The sequence below is a fragment of the Anomaloglossus baeobatrachus genome, chromosome 4 (assembly GCF_048569485.1).
Source record: "Anomaloglossus baeobatrachus isolate aAnoBae1 chromosome 4, aAnoBae1.hap1, whole genome shotgun sequence".
Classification (NCBI taxonomy): Eukaryota; Metazoa; Chordata; class Amphibia; order Anura; family Aromobatidae; genus Anomaloglossus; species Anomaloglossus baeobatrachus.
In genome coordinates this window covers 295,105,794-295,118,734 of record NC_134356.1, presented here as the reverse complement: position 1 = coordinate 295,118,734, position 12,941 = coordinate 295,105,794, and the positions used below count along the sequence as shown (strand labels likewise).

Below are 12,941 nucleotides of genomic sequence, written 5' to 3'. Positions count from 1 at the left end.
TAGCCGCCTGACACACCTGCTGAGCCATAGCCTGGTGCCGCAAAGCCCAGGACGCGCCTACGGCCCTGGTAGAATGGGCTTTAAGCCCTGAAGGAATCTGAAGCCCCGATGAACGGTAGGCTTCAAGAATCGGTTCCTTGATCCACCTAGCCAAGGTTGACTTGGAAGCCTGAGACCCCTTACGCTGGCCAGCGACAAGGACAAAGAGCGCATCCGAACGGCGCAGGGGCGCCGTGCGAGAAATGTAGATTCTGAGTGCTCTCACGAGGTCTAACAAGTGCAAATCCTTTTCACATTGGTGAACTGGATGAGGGCAAAAAGAAGGCAAGGAGATATCCTGATTGAGATGAAAAGAGGATACCACCTTGGGGAGAAATTCCGGGACCGGACGCAGGACCACCTTATCCTGGTGAAAGACCAGGAAGGGGACTTTGCATGACAGCGCTGCTAGCTCAGACACTCTCCTAAGTGAAGTGACTGCCACTAGGAAGGCCACTTTCTGTGAAAGGCGAGATAGAGAGATCTCCCGCATTGGCTCGAAAGGTGGCTTCTGGAGAGCCGTCAGCACCTTGTTAAGATCCCAGGGTTCTAGCGGACGCTTGTAAGGTGGGACTATGTGGCAAACTCCCTGCAGGAACGTGCGGACCTGCGAGAGTCTGGCTAGACGCTTTTGAAAAAACACTGAAAGCGCCGACACTTGTCCCTTGAGAGAGGCAAGAGACAAACCCTTGTCCAATCCTGATTGAAGAAAGGAAAGAAAAGTGGGCAATGCATACGGCCAGGGAGCAAAACCCCTATCCGAGCACCAGGCTAAGAAGATCTTCCAAGTCCTGTGGTAGATCTTGGCGGACGTTGATTTCCTGGCCTGTCTTATGGTGGCAATGACATCTTGAGATAAACCTGATGAGGCTAGGAGCCAAGACTCAATGGCCACACAGTCAGGTTGAGGGCCGCAGAATTCAGATGGAAAAATGGCCCTTGAGACAGCAAGTCTGGTCGGTCTGGGAGTGCCCACGGTTGCCCCACCGTGAGGTGCCACAGATCCGGGTACCACGACCTCCTCGGCCAGTCTGGAGCGACGAGGATGGCGCGCCTGCAGTCGGACCTGATCTTGCGTAACACTCTGGGCAGAAGTGCCAGAGGGGGAAATACATAGGGTAGTCGAAACTGCGACCAGTCCTGAACTAACGCATCTGCCGCCAGCGCCCTGTGATCCTGAGACCGTGCCATGAATGCCGGGACTTTGTTGTTGTGCCGAGACGCCATTAGATCGACGTCCGGCGTTCCCCAGCGGCAACAGATCTCTTGAAACAAGTGCGGGTGAAGAGACCATTCCCCTGCGTCCATGCCCTGGCGACTGAGAAAGTCTGCTTCCCAGTTTTCTACGCCCGGGATGTGAACTGCGGAGATGGTGGAGGCTGTGGCTTCCGCCCACAGCAGAATCCGCCGAACTTCTTGGAAGGCTTGACGACTGCGTGTGCCGCCCTGGTGGTTGATGTATGCAACCGCCGTGGCGTTGTCCGACTGTATTCGGATCTGCCTGCCCTCCAGCCACCGCTGGAACGCTTTTAGGGCTAGATACACTGCCCTTATCTCCAGAACGTTGATCTGCAGGGAGGACTCTGTCGGAGTCCAGGTTCCCTGAGCCCTGTGGTGGAGGAAGACCGCTCCCCACCCTGACAGGCTCGCGTCTGTCGTGACCACAGCCCAGGATGGGGGCAGGAAGGATTTTCCCTTCGACAAAGAAGTGGGAAGAAGCCACCACTGAAGGGAGGTTTTGGCTGCTCTTGACAGGGAAACGTTCCTGTCGAGGGACGTCGACCTCTTGTCCCATTTGCGGAGAATGTCCCACTGAAGTGGACGCAGATGAAACTGCGCAAAGGGAACTGCTTCCATTGCTGCCACCATCTTCCCTAGGAAGTGCATAAGGCGTCTCAAAGAGTGTGACTGACCCCGAAGAAGAGATTGGACCCCTGTCTGTAGTGAACGCTGTTTGTCCAGCGGAAGCTTCACTATCGCTGACAGGGTATGAAACTCCATCCCGAGGTAAGTCAGGGATTGGGTCGGTGTCAATTTTGACTTTGGGAAATTGATGATCCACCCGAACCTCTGGAGAGTCTCCAGGGCAATGGTCAGGCTGTGCTGGCAAGCCACCCAGGAGGGTGCCTTGACTAGGAGATCGTCTAAGTAAGGGATCACCGAGTGGCCCTGAGAGTGTAGGACCGCCACCACTGTTGCCATGATCTTGGTGAAGACCCGTGGGGCTGTCGCCAAGCCGAATGGCAGTGCCACGAACTGAAGGTGTTCGTCCCCAATGGCGAAACGCAAGAAACGTTGATGTTCGGGTGCGATCGGCACATGGAGATAAGCATCCTTGATGTCTATCGATGCTAGGAAGTCTCCTTGTGACATTGAGGCGATGACCGAGCGGAGAGATTCCATCCGAAAACTTCTGGTGCTGACATGCTTGTTGAGCAGTTTGAGGTCTAGAACGGGACGGAAAGATCCGTCCTTTTTTGGCACCACTAACAAGTTGGAGTAGAAGCCGTGACCATGTTCCTGAGGGGGAACGGGAATCACCACTCCTTCTGCCTTCAGCGCATTCACCGCCTGAAAGAGTGCAGCGGCTCGCTCTGGGGGCGGAGATGTTGTGAAGAAACGAGTTGGAGGACGTGAGCTGAACTCTATCCTGTAACCGTGAGACAGAATGTCTCTCACCCATCGGTCTTGGACATGTGGCCACCAGGCGTCGCAAAAGCGGGAGAGCCTGCCACCGACCGAGGATGCGGTTTGGGGAGGCCGAGAGTCATGAAGAGGCCGCCTTGGTGGCGGTGCCTCCGGCGGTCTTTTTAGGCCGTGCCTTAGACCGCCATGCAGAAGGGTTTCTCTGGCCCTTCTCCGACCTGTGTGACGTGGAGGAACGTGACTTGGCCGAGGGCCGAAAGGACTGAAACCTCGATTGAAACTTCCGCTGTTGAGGTTTGTTTTGTTTAGACTGGGGTAAGGACGAGTCCTTTCCCTTGGATTGTTTAATAATTTCGTCCAATTGCTCGCCAAACAAACGGTCGCCAGAAAATGGCAAACCGGTTAAGAATTTCTTGGAGGCAGAGTGCCTTCCATTCACGTAGCCACATGGCTCTGCGGACTGCCACCGAATTGGCGGATGCTACCGCTGAACGGCTCACCGAGTCCAGGACGGCGTTCATGGCGTAGGACGAAAAAGCCGACGCCTGAGAAGTCAGAGACACAACTGCGGAGTAGCGGTGCGTGTGACCGCCGTAATCTCAGACAGACAAGCTGAGATAGCTTGGAGCGCCCACACTGCCGCAAATGCCGGAGCAAAAGATGCTCCTATGGCTTCATAGATGGATTTCATCATGAGCTCTATTTGCCTGTCAGTGGCATCCTTGAGCGATGAGCCATCTGCTACTGAAACCACAGATCTGGCCGCCAGCCTAGAGACTGGAGGATCCACTTTTGGACACTGAGCCCAACCCTTCACTACTTCCGGGGGGAAGGGATAACGTGTGTCATTAAGGCGCTTAGTAAAACGCTTGTCCGGGTATGCTCTGTGCTTCTGGACAGCATCCCTGAAATTAGAGTGATCGACAAAGGCACTCCGTGTACGTTTGGGAAACCGAAACTGGTGTTTCTCCTGCTGTGAAGCCGCCTCCTCTACAGTTGGAGTTGGAGGAGAAATTTCTAGCACCTGGTTGATGGACGCTATAAGGTCATTTACTATGGCGTCCCCTTCAGGTGTATCTAGATTGAGAGCACCGTCAGGGTCTGAGCCCTGAGCTGCGCTTTCCTCTTCATCCTCTAGAGAGTCCTCATGCTGAGACCCTGAGCAGCGTGATGAAGTGGAGGAAGGTCCCCAGCGAGCCCGCTTCACCGGTCTGGGACTGCGGTCCGAGTCGGAGTCCTCACCGTGGGACCTATGTGTCACCTCAGGAGCAGATTGCTGCGCCAACTGAGGGGGACCTGGGGACGAATAACGCACAGTGCCCTGCATCTGTGTTGTTGGTCTGGACTGCAAGGCTTCTAGTATCTTAGCAGACCATTTGTCCATAGACTGAGCCATGGACTGTGAAAGCGACTCAGACAGTTTGTCAGCCAAAACTGCAAACTCTGTCCCTGTCACCTGGACAGTGGGAACCGGTGTCTCTACCTGAGCCGGGGGTCCCACCAGTGCGTGAGGCTCCGGCTGAGTGAGTGTCACAGGGGCCGAGCATTGCACACAATGAGGGTAGGTGGAACCTGCAGGAAGCATAGCCGCACATGAGGTACAGGTTGCAAAAAAAGCCTGTGCCCTGGTACCCTTGCTCTTTGCAGACGACATGTTGTTGTCCTCCAAGAGATCAGTAAGGGATCACCGTGAACACTGAGGGATATATATAGCCCCAAGTTACAGTACAGCCGAAACAGCCAATGTATATACAAAGGATATATATATATACAGTTCGGCACTCTGGGGAGTCCAGCACCGGCAGACCGGTGTGGCTTACCAACCGCTTGTGTGGCCACCAGATTCCCTGCCCCGGGTCTCCCTCAGCTGCAGCCAGAAGTTCTCCACCGCAGACTGTGCTGAAAAAATGGCTGACGGCGTTCTCTGAGGAGGAGAGAGGCGTGGGCGTAGTCACAAAAGTGCGGAAATCTGGTGCCCCAGCGTGAGTAGTGAGGGGGGCGGAGGACAGCTCAGTGTACTCCAGCCCTCACTGTCGGCGTCATACCGACCGTCCCGCCCTTTTCCCTGACTGGCAGGCCTGGGGGCGGGAGAATCCAATACTAGGCCGCAAAAGCCGGGGACTAAAGTTAAAACCGCGGCCGGCCGGCAGTGCACGGTCGGCGCGGTAGTCCCGGACCCATATCCCCGCCGCAGTCGCTGCAGCGTCCGGGCCCAAGGTGCTTTATGCGCCGTCCCAACAGGGACACAGAGTACCTGTGGATGCAGGGCCATGTCCCTGACGATACTCCGTCTCCTGTCCGGCAGATTCCCCCAGGGGCTGCGGAGGGAAACCGGTCCCAGTGTCTGGATGACCGGATAGGATCCCACTTCCCCAGAGCCCCTAAGGGATGGGGAAGGAAAACGGCATGTGGCTCCAGCCTGTGTACCCGCAATGGGTACCTCAACCTTAACAACACCGCCGACCTGAGTGGGGTGAGAAGGGAGCATGCGGGGGCCCCATAGGGGCCCTCTTTTCTTCCATCCGATAAAGTCAGCAGCTGCTGCTGACTAAAACGTGGAGCTTGCGTGAATGTGTGCCTCCTTCAACACAAAGCAAAAAACTGAGGGGCCCGTGATGCACGGGAGGGTGTATAGCAGAGGGGAGGGGTTACACTTTTTAAAGTGTAATTACTTTGTGTGGCCTCCAGAGGCAGAAGCTATACACCCAATTGTCTGGGTCTCCCAATGGAGCGACAAAGAAATATAAAATCAATTAATCTGATTGGTAAACGGCGTAGTGGCAAAAAAATTCCAAACGCCAAAATTACGTTTTTTTGTCGCCGCAAGTTTTACGCAAAATGCAATAACAGGCGATCAATACGTAGCATCTGCGCAAAAATTGTACCATTAGAAACATCAGCTCGAGACACAAAAAATAAGCCATCACTGAGCCATAGATCCCAAAAAATGAGAACTCTACGGGTTTCGGAAAATGGCGCAAAACGTACGCCACTTTTATTGGACAAGCTTGTGAATTTTCTTTAACCCCTTAGATACAAGTAAAGCTATACATGTTTGGTGTCTACAAACTCGCACCGACCTCAGGCATCACAACGACACATCAGTTTTACCATATAGTGAACACCGTGAATAAAACATCCCAAAAACTATTGTGCCATCACACTTTTTTTGCAGTTTTTCCACACTTGGAATTTTTTTGCTGTTTTCCAGTACACCATATGGTAAAACTTATGGTTTCATTTAAAAAGTACAACTTGTCCCGCAAAAAACAAGCCCTCATATGGCAAGATTGACGGAAAAATAAAAAAGTTACGGCTCTCGGAAGAAAGAGCAAAAAACAAAAACGCAGAAACGGAAAGTGGCCCGGGGCTGAAGGGGTTAAAGAGGTCCTTCAGTTGACAATTTGACAATACATTTCGAATGTTTGGTCGATGTAGCTGGTGCCCTTCATATGAAAGTTTTGGCTTTTCTAATCCTTCAGCTTTGCAAAATGAACAATGCAGTCTGTGACTTTTCTACGGGAAGCATTCTTAGAAGTCATAGAACACCAATGCCCATAGAGTAAAGGCCCCGTCACACACCGAGATAAATCTTTGGCAGATCTGTGGTTGCAGTGAAATCATGGACATAGTGTTCCATTTGTACACAGCCACAAACCTGGCACTGATTGTCCACAATTTCACTGCAACCACAGATCTTCCGCAGATTTATCTCTGTGTGACAGGGCCTTAAGTCACAGAATGGATGGACAAATTGCATATTTTGAACAAAACCCTTTAACTCATGACCACTGCTATTTTCGGCCCAAATGCCCAAAGAAAAATTTCAGTTTCTGAAAGGCTATATTGTAAAGTCGAGTCTTTTTTGTACAGTAATAGAGTAGAGTTCACCACCTTGGACCTACGTCTATTACCTCCAGTTGCAAATGACATTGATATGTTTTAAAAAACAAAAAAATAAAATTATATAAATATATGCCAGAAATCCTAATTTGGGGGAGATCTCAGGGCTTGGATTCTCACAGATTGGCAGCACACGAAAGCCCCTATATTTTTTTTCTTTAAAGTGAACCAGTGATGTCCGATAATGCTACTAACCTGCAGATAATAGGGTTAATCTCCAGGTTAGGAGCATTAAGAAGGTACCTGGCCACTGTACTGAAAGTGGGAAACCTGGGGGGAAACAAACTATTTTTCTCAAGAGCCATCTGCTTTCAGTCATCGCTCTCTATAGTGAAAGCAGTGGCTGTAAGGGTACTTTCACACTTGCGTTCTTCTCCTTCCATCACAATCCGCCCTTTTGGAAAACAGCGAAATCCGTTAACGGATTCCGTTGTTTCCCATAGACTTGTATGGATGACGGATTGTGCCAAAAGGACCTGCGTTGCTTCCGCTGGGCAACGCTGCGTTGCTTCCGCCCAGCAGGAAGAACGCAGCATGTAACGTTTTTTTTGAGCAGCGGAATCCTTAGGATTTCACTGCGCATGCGCTCTCTTGCTCCCTGCACCCGTAACCAAGGTAAATATCGGGTAAACAAGCAAAGTGCTTTGCCTAGTTATACCCTATATTTACCCTGGCTATGTGTGCAGGGAGCCCGACACTTCCCCGCTTGGCTCCGCCCCCTCCCGCACTCCACTCCGCATGTACACACACACACACACACACACACACACACACACACACACACACGTCCTCAGCGCCATGGCCCCGCTCGGCTCCACCCACCCCGCACTCCGCCCCCCGCACACATTCTCAGCAGCCGAGCGATCAGCTGATCGCCCGGCAACCGGCTGCTGGGAAGGATCAGCTGATCACCCGGCGACCGGCTGCTGGGAAGGATCAGCTGATCACCCGGCGACCGGCTGCTGGGAAGGATCAGCTGATCACCCGGCGACCGGCTGCTGGGAAGGATCAGCTGATCACCCGGCGACCGGCTGCTGGGAAGGATCAGCTGATCACCCGGCGACCGGCTGCTGGGAAGGATCAGCTGATCACCCGGCGACCGGCTGCTGGGAAGGATCAGCTGATCACCCGGCGACCGGCTGCTGGGAAGGATCAGCTGATCACTCACAATAGTCTGCCGCCGGTAAAACTGTAAAAAAAAAAGAAAAAAAAGAAAATGGATTCCGTTGTTTTGCAGCATCCGTTATGCCACTATATGCAACACATCCGTTGCATCCGTCACACAACGCAATGCAACGGATGCCGTTCAACGCAAGTGTGAAACTAGCCTTAGCATGTCATGGCACTTTGACTGACAGCCGACTGTAGTGTATCAGTGCAAAACCAGCTGTCCAAGTACCAGGGTGTGCTTACGGATGGCAATCTCAGGATAGTGAGTGATGACTGAAGTTGCGCTGACACACCTGTATGACTGAAAGCCTGCGTCTCCCAAGATCAATAAAGCTCATTTTCGATTGATTGTCACATAATCTGTACAGCGCCCAAGCACCTTCATAACTATGAGTCTGCAGATAAACCCTGTATCTACTTATCAGATACGATAGGTAGCTTTTAAACAGGATGCGGCATTATCTAGTAGAGGTAATATATTGTAGCTAACAATGTTTAAAAATAAACAAAAAAAATGATGTAGTTTCCTAATTTTTGCAATCCCTTTGACTTAAGTACAAGATTAAGCGGGGCTGTGAAACACTTTATTCTTGGACCTCTGAGTGATAAACAATTATTACTTTTTCCATGAAAAAGGGATTGGTGATGATTCGCACAGATTTTTCAGTATGACCATAGAATCTTCTGATTGTCCATTCTCATAGACCAATGTTAAAGCAGCTAAAACTAACATAGAAATCTTAATCTAAATATATATTTGGACTTTTGTTAGTAAGTGAAATAAAGCCGTAGAAATAAGAGCAGTTACCTGTGTGTCCTGTAAGCTGCCCACATTAATGGAGTCATGCCATTCTGATCCATCATATCTACATCCTGGATGAAAAAGGTGATAACATGTTAGTGAGGAGTAAATAATTCGGTATCCGGAATTTCTAATTAACTAGAACATTTTTTTTTGCGAAATGAGAAGTCTGATGTATTTATGAGAAGCCCGCTCACCACTATTTGACGGATTCTACTTATTACTGGGCATAGGGAACAATCTGTTAATCATCATGGGGGTAATACTGTACAGACTGAGACTGGCTGTCACTACTTCATAGTTTTAAGATTAGCAAGACAAAACAATCACTGATCTCGGGGAGACCAGCCAGAGAGAACACTGCCGGCAGCCAACAAAAGGTGCTCAACACAGTGAAATCCTAGGTGCATTGCTCCCTGGGAAGTATGCAAATCAAAGAAGGCCCGTCAAGCCTCTATTAGGAGTCTCAACACAGAAAATAGCCAGATGTCCCTCCGGGAAGGACCTAGCCAAGGAGTGGCTTTTTTTTAGAAGACCACCATAGCCACCATATTAAGTGGCCCTTTTAGTCAATATCCAACTCTTTGACAAGTTTAAAGATATGACAAGGGCCAGAATCCTACTCCACACTGATGAGGGGCAATACCCCGAAACAGCTGGCTGTGGATGGATACCTGGCCTTGGGATTTCCCTTGTCATATCTTTAAACTTGTCAAAGAGTTAGATATTGGCTAAAAGGACCACTTAATATGGTGGTTATGGTGGTCTAAAAAGAGCCACTCCTTGGCTGGGTCCTTCCCGGAGGGATATCTGGCTATTTTCTGTATTGAGACTCCTAATAGAGGCTCCACGGACCTTTTTTGATTTGCATAGTTTTAAGATTGAAAGACACAAGTCAATAGAGTTCAACCAAAAACATAACAGGTTGCCTTGATATAAAATAGGTCTGGTGACATTCTTTATATTTTGATCTAACATTTAACCCTTGTCTGGTGCCATGCGGTCAATGTGACCCCATGCAGATTGGTATAACTAGTGATTTTTTTTTTTATGGTACTAGACAAGAGTTAAAACCTATTTTCTTGAGTAGGTTTAGAATACAATAAGGCCCTGTAGACCATTTGCAACTGGTCTGCCGTTACTCCTCTTAAAAAAAAATTAGCTTTTATTTCCACAATCACAAAACTATATTGGAATAGAAGAGACAGACTTTTTAGATCATGATCAAAGACTTTGTAATGATAAATAGTGGTGATTCGTTTGTCTTGTAGGTTTGCTTTAATAGGACTTGGGTGCCCTCTGCTGGTCATGAGATGTAACATAACTGTTAAGCATGTAAAAAAAAGACACAAAAATGATATATCTTGTTCTACAGGAATTGGTATACCCCTCACTGGACAGTTAGAATCAACAGCTATTTCCAGCTTATCATCAGATATGTTTTTGTTCAAATTCAAACAATTTCAAATCCGATCCATTTTGTAAATAAAGAAGAAAAGTTTTAAATCAGAAATAAATGTTTCATATTTATTCCATCATCTGCATGTTAGGCTGCATTCACACTACGTTTTTTTTAACATGCGTCATGAACGTTTTTTTGCTGTAAAAGGGGATCCTGTTTTTAAAAAAAAAAACGCATGTGTTATTTTGCAAGATCCTGATAGGCAGGCATTGACATTTGTGATCGGGAGTGAGGGGAACTGAACGTAATAGACTGGGAGCCGGCATCTGACAGCTGGTAACCAAGGTAAACATCGGGTAACTAAGCGAAGTGCTTTGCTTGGATACATGATATTTACCTAGGTTACGAGGAGAGAGAGAGAGAGAGAGAGAGAGGGAAGAGAGGGAGGGGAGAGAGAGAGGGAGGGGAGGGGAGGGGAGAGAGAGAGAGGGAGAGGAGAGAGAGAGAGAGAGAGAGAGGGCGAGAGAGAGAGAGAGAGAGAGAGAGAGGGAGGAGAGAGAGGAGGGAGGAGAGAGAGAGAGAGAGAGAGAGGGAGGAGCGAGAGGGAGGAGCGAGAGGGAGGAGCGAGAGGGAGGAGCGAGAGAGAGGGAGGTGCGAGAGAGAGGAAGGTGCGAGAGAGAGGGAGGTGCGAGAGAGAGGGAGGTGCGAGAGAGAGGGAGGTGCGAGAGAGGAGGGAGGAGCGAGAGAGAGGGAGGAGCGAGAGAGAGGGAGGAGCGAGAGAGAGGGAGGAGCGAGAGAGAGGGAGGAGCGAGAGAGAGGGAGGAGCGAGAGAGAGGGAGGAGCGAGAGAGAGGGAGGAGCGAGAGAGAGGGAGGAGCGAGAGAGAGGGAGGAGCGAGAGAGAGGGAGGAGCGAGAGAGAGGGAGGAGCGAGAGAGAGGGAGGAGCGAGAGAGAGGGAGGAGCGAGAGAGAGGGAGGAGCGAGAGAGAGGGAGGAGCGAGAGAGAGGGAGGGGCGAGAGAGAGGGAGGGGCGAGAGGGAGGAGGCGAGAGAGAGGGAGGGGCGAGAGGGAGGGGCGAGAGGGAGGGGCGAGAGGGAGGGGCGAGAGGGAGGAGCGAGAGGGAGGAGCGAGAGGGAGGAGCGAGAGGGAGGAGCGAGAGGGAGGAGCGAGAGGGAGGAGCGAGAGGGAGGAGCGAGAGGGAGGAGCGAGAGGGAGGAGCGAGAGGGAGGAGCGAGAGGGAGGAGCGAGAGGGAGGAGCGAGAGGGAGGAGCGAGAGGGAGGAGCGAGAGGGAGGAGCGAGAGGGAGGAGCGAGAGGGAGGAGCGAGAGGGAGGAGCGAGAGGGAGGAGCGAGAGGGAGGAGCGAGGAGGGAGGAGCGAGAGGAAGGAGCGAGAGGAAGGAGCGAGAGGGAAGAGCGAGAGAGAGCGAGCGCGAGAGCGAGAGCGAGAGCGAGAGCGAGAGCGAGAGCGAGAGCGAGAGAGAGAGAGAGAGAGAGAGAGAGAGAGAGAGAGAGAGAGAGAGAGAGAGAGAGAGAGACACTGATCACGCCAGGCTGCTTTCTGGGCATGCTCAGTAGAGCAAGCAGGATCCTGTCTATCAGCATGCCAGCGTTCACATCCGTGCAGTATAGTCAGGATCCAGCAATTTGCAGTATTTGCACGCAGCTCAAAAACGCTTCAAGTAGCGTTTTTGAAAAAAAGTGAAAAAACTGCAAGTCACTGGATCCTCACTATAACGCACGAAAACGCAGGTAAACGCGAGTCCATTGCAAATGCATTGAAATGAAAACGCATTTGCACTGGATCCGTTTTTGCGTTAAAAAAAACGTTCATGAAGCAGGTTAAAAAAACGTAGTGTGAAAGCAGCCTAAAACAGACAGTGTGTTATAAATTATTCATCATACACATTTGATACTATGGCTCTAGATATAGTCACAAAATAATGTATATAATCTAGTTTAAACTGTACCTGTCCTTTTGCTATAAGATATGCCACAATTGAGGTATGCCCAAACTGGGCAGCTAGGTGAATACAGCTGCAGCCTTCTCCATCTATAAGTGAGGGGTCAGCGCCATATTTCATCAACTGGACAACCATGGAGAGATGGCCCTGCCTGAAAGACAAACAGGATATAGAAAAAGAGGAAACTAATGTCAACATTTAAAATAGAAAAAAAAACAAACAATAAAACTCCATTTTAAAATGGGTTTTCCCACGAACAAAGTACATTTTAATCAATAGATCTACAATTTGATGTGTAAAAAGAAAACAAAAGAGTATACAGACAAGACATCATGAGATCACAGCTGCTGCTTTCTGTGAGGTAAAACGTTTCCATACCTGTTTTTAATCAGTGTTTCTTAGGAAATGCCTCATGGGCAATGGCTTCCACTATACATCCTGCCTACAATTTAACAGGTTGTGCCTCAAACAAAGTGCATTGTAATCAACAGATCTTGGAATAGAAATAAGTTTCACAATTGGATGTAGAACTTATTTTTGTGTGGTAAAAAAAAAAAATATCTTTATGTGAGGTAAAATATTTCCTTGCCTGTTTAAAAACAGGACTTCTTCTAAATATCTTAAAGCTTGTTAAAACTAGCAGTATTTGGGTTTATCCACTCCCTTATGTTTCCTGCTTCAAATGCAGATGATGACTTTAGTATAGGTCATGGGAGAACAAGCTCTTAAATGCCCTGTTAAAATTAAGTGAAGCTCAGCTTTTTTTCCCCTCAGAGGAAAAAGGGCTCATGTGCAGTCACCTCTAAATTCCAACAAGGAATTTCAGAGTGCCGGTCTTGGGAACAGTTTCAGGGGCCAGAACTCCAGCAATCCAAAAGTTAAATAAAGCGATTACTTTACATGCGGGGAAGAAGCCGTTAAGGCAGAGGGGAGTACTACTCTCATTGACCTGCACATCTTTTTATAAAATTGCATTCCACCAAGAATGTAGACATGGCCGTATAATAGAGGAGGTGTCAC

At 49.5% G+C, this 12,941-nt stretch overlaps 1 protein-coding gene across 1 annotated transcript in view; it reads right to left on the bottom strand.

The window, feature by feature from the left end:
• ZDHHC17 (zDHHC palmitoyltransferase 17) overlaps positions 1-12,941 on the bottom strand; it is a 142,844-nt gene that overhangs the window by 72,684 nt on the left and 57,219 nt on the right. Inside the window, exons 5-6 of the mRNA XM_075344918.1 lie at positions 11,928-12,072; positions 8,567-8,631 (exon numbers count right to left, since the gene is read on the bottom strand). Of these exons, the coding sequence (XP_075201033.1) occupies positions 8,567-8,631; positions 11,928-12,072 (210 nt within the window). The remainder of the gene's footprint in view (positions 1-8,566; positions 8,632-11,927; positions 12,073-12,941) is intronic.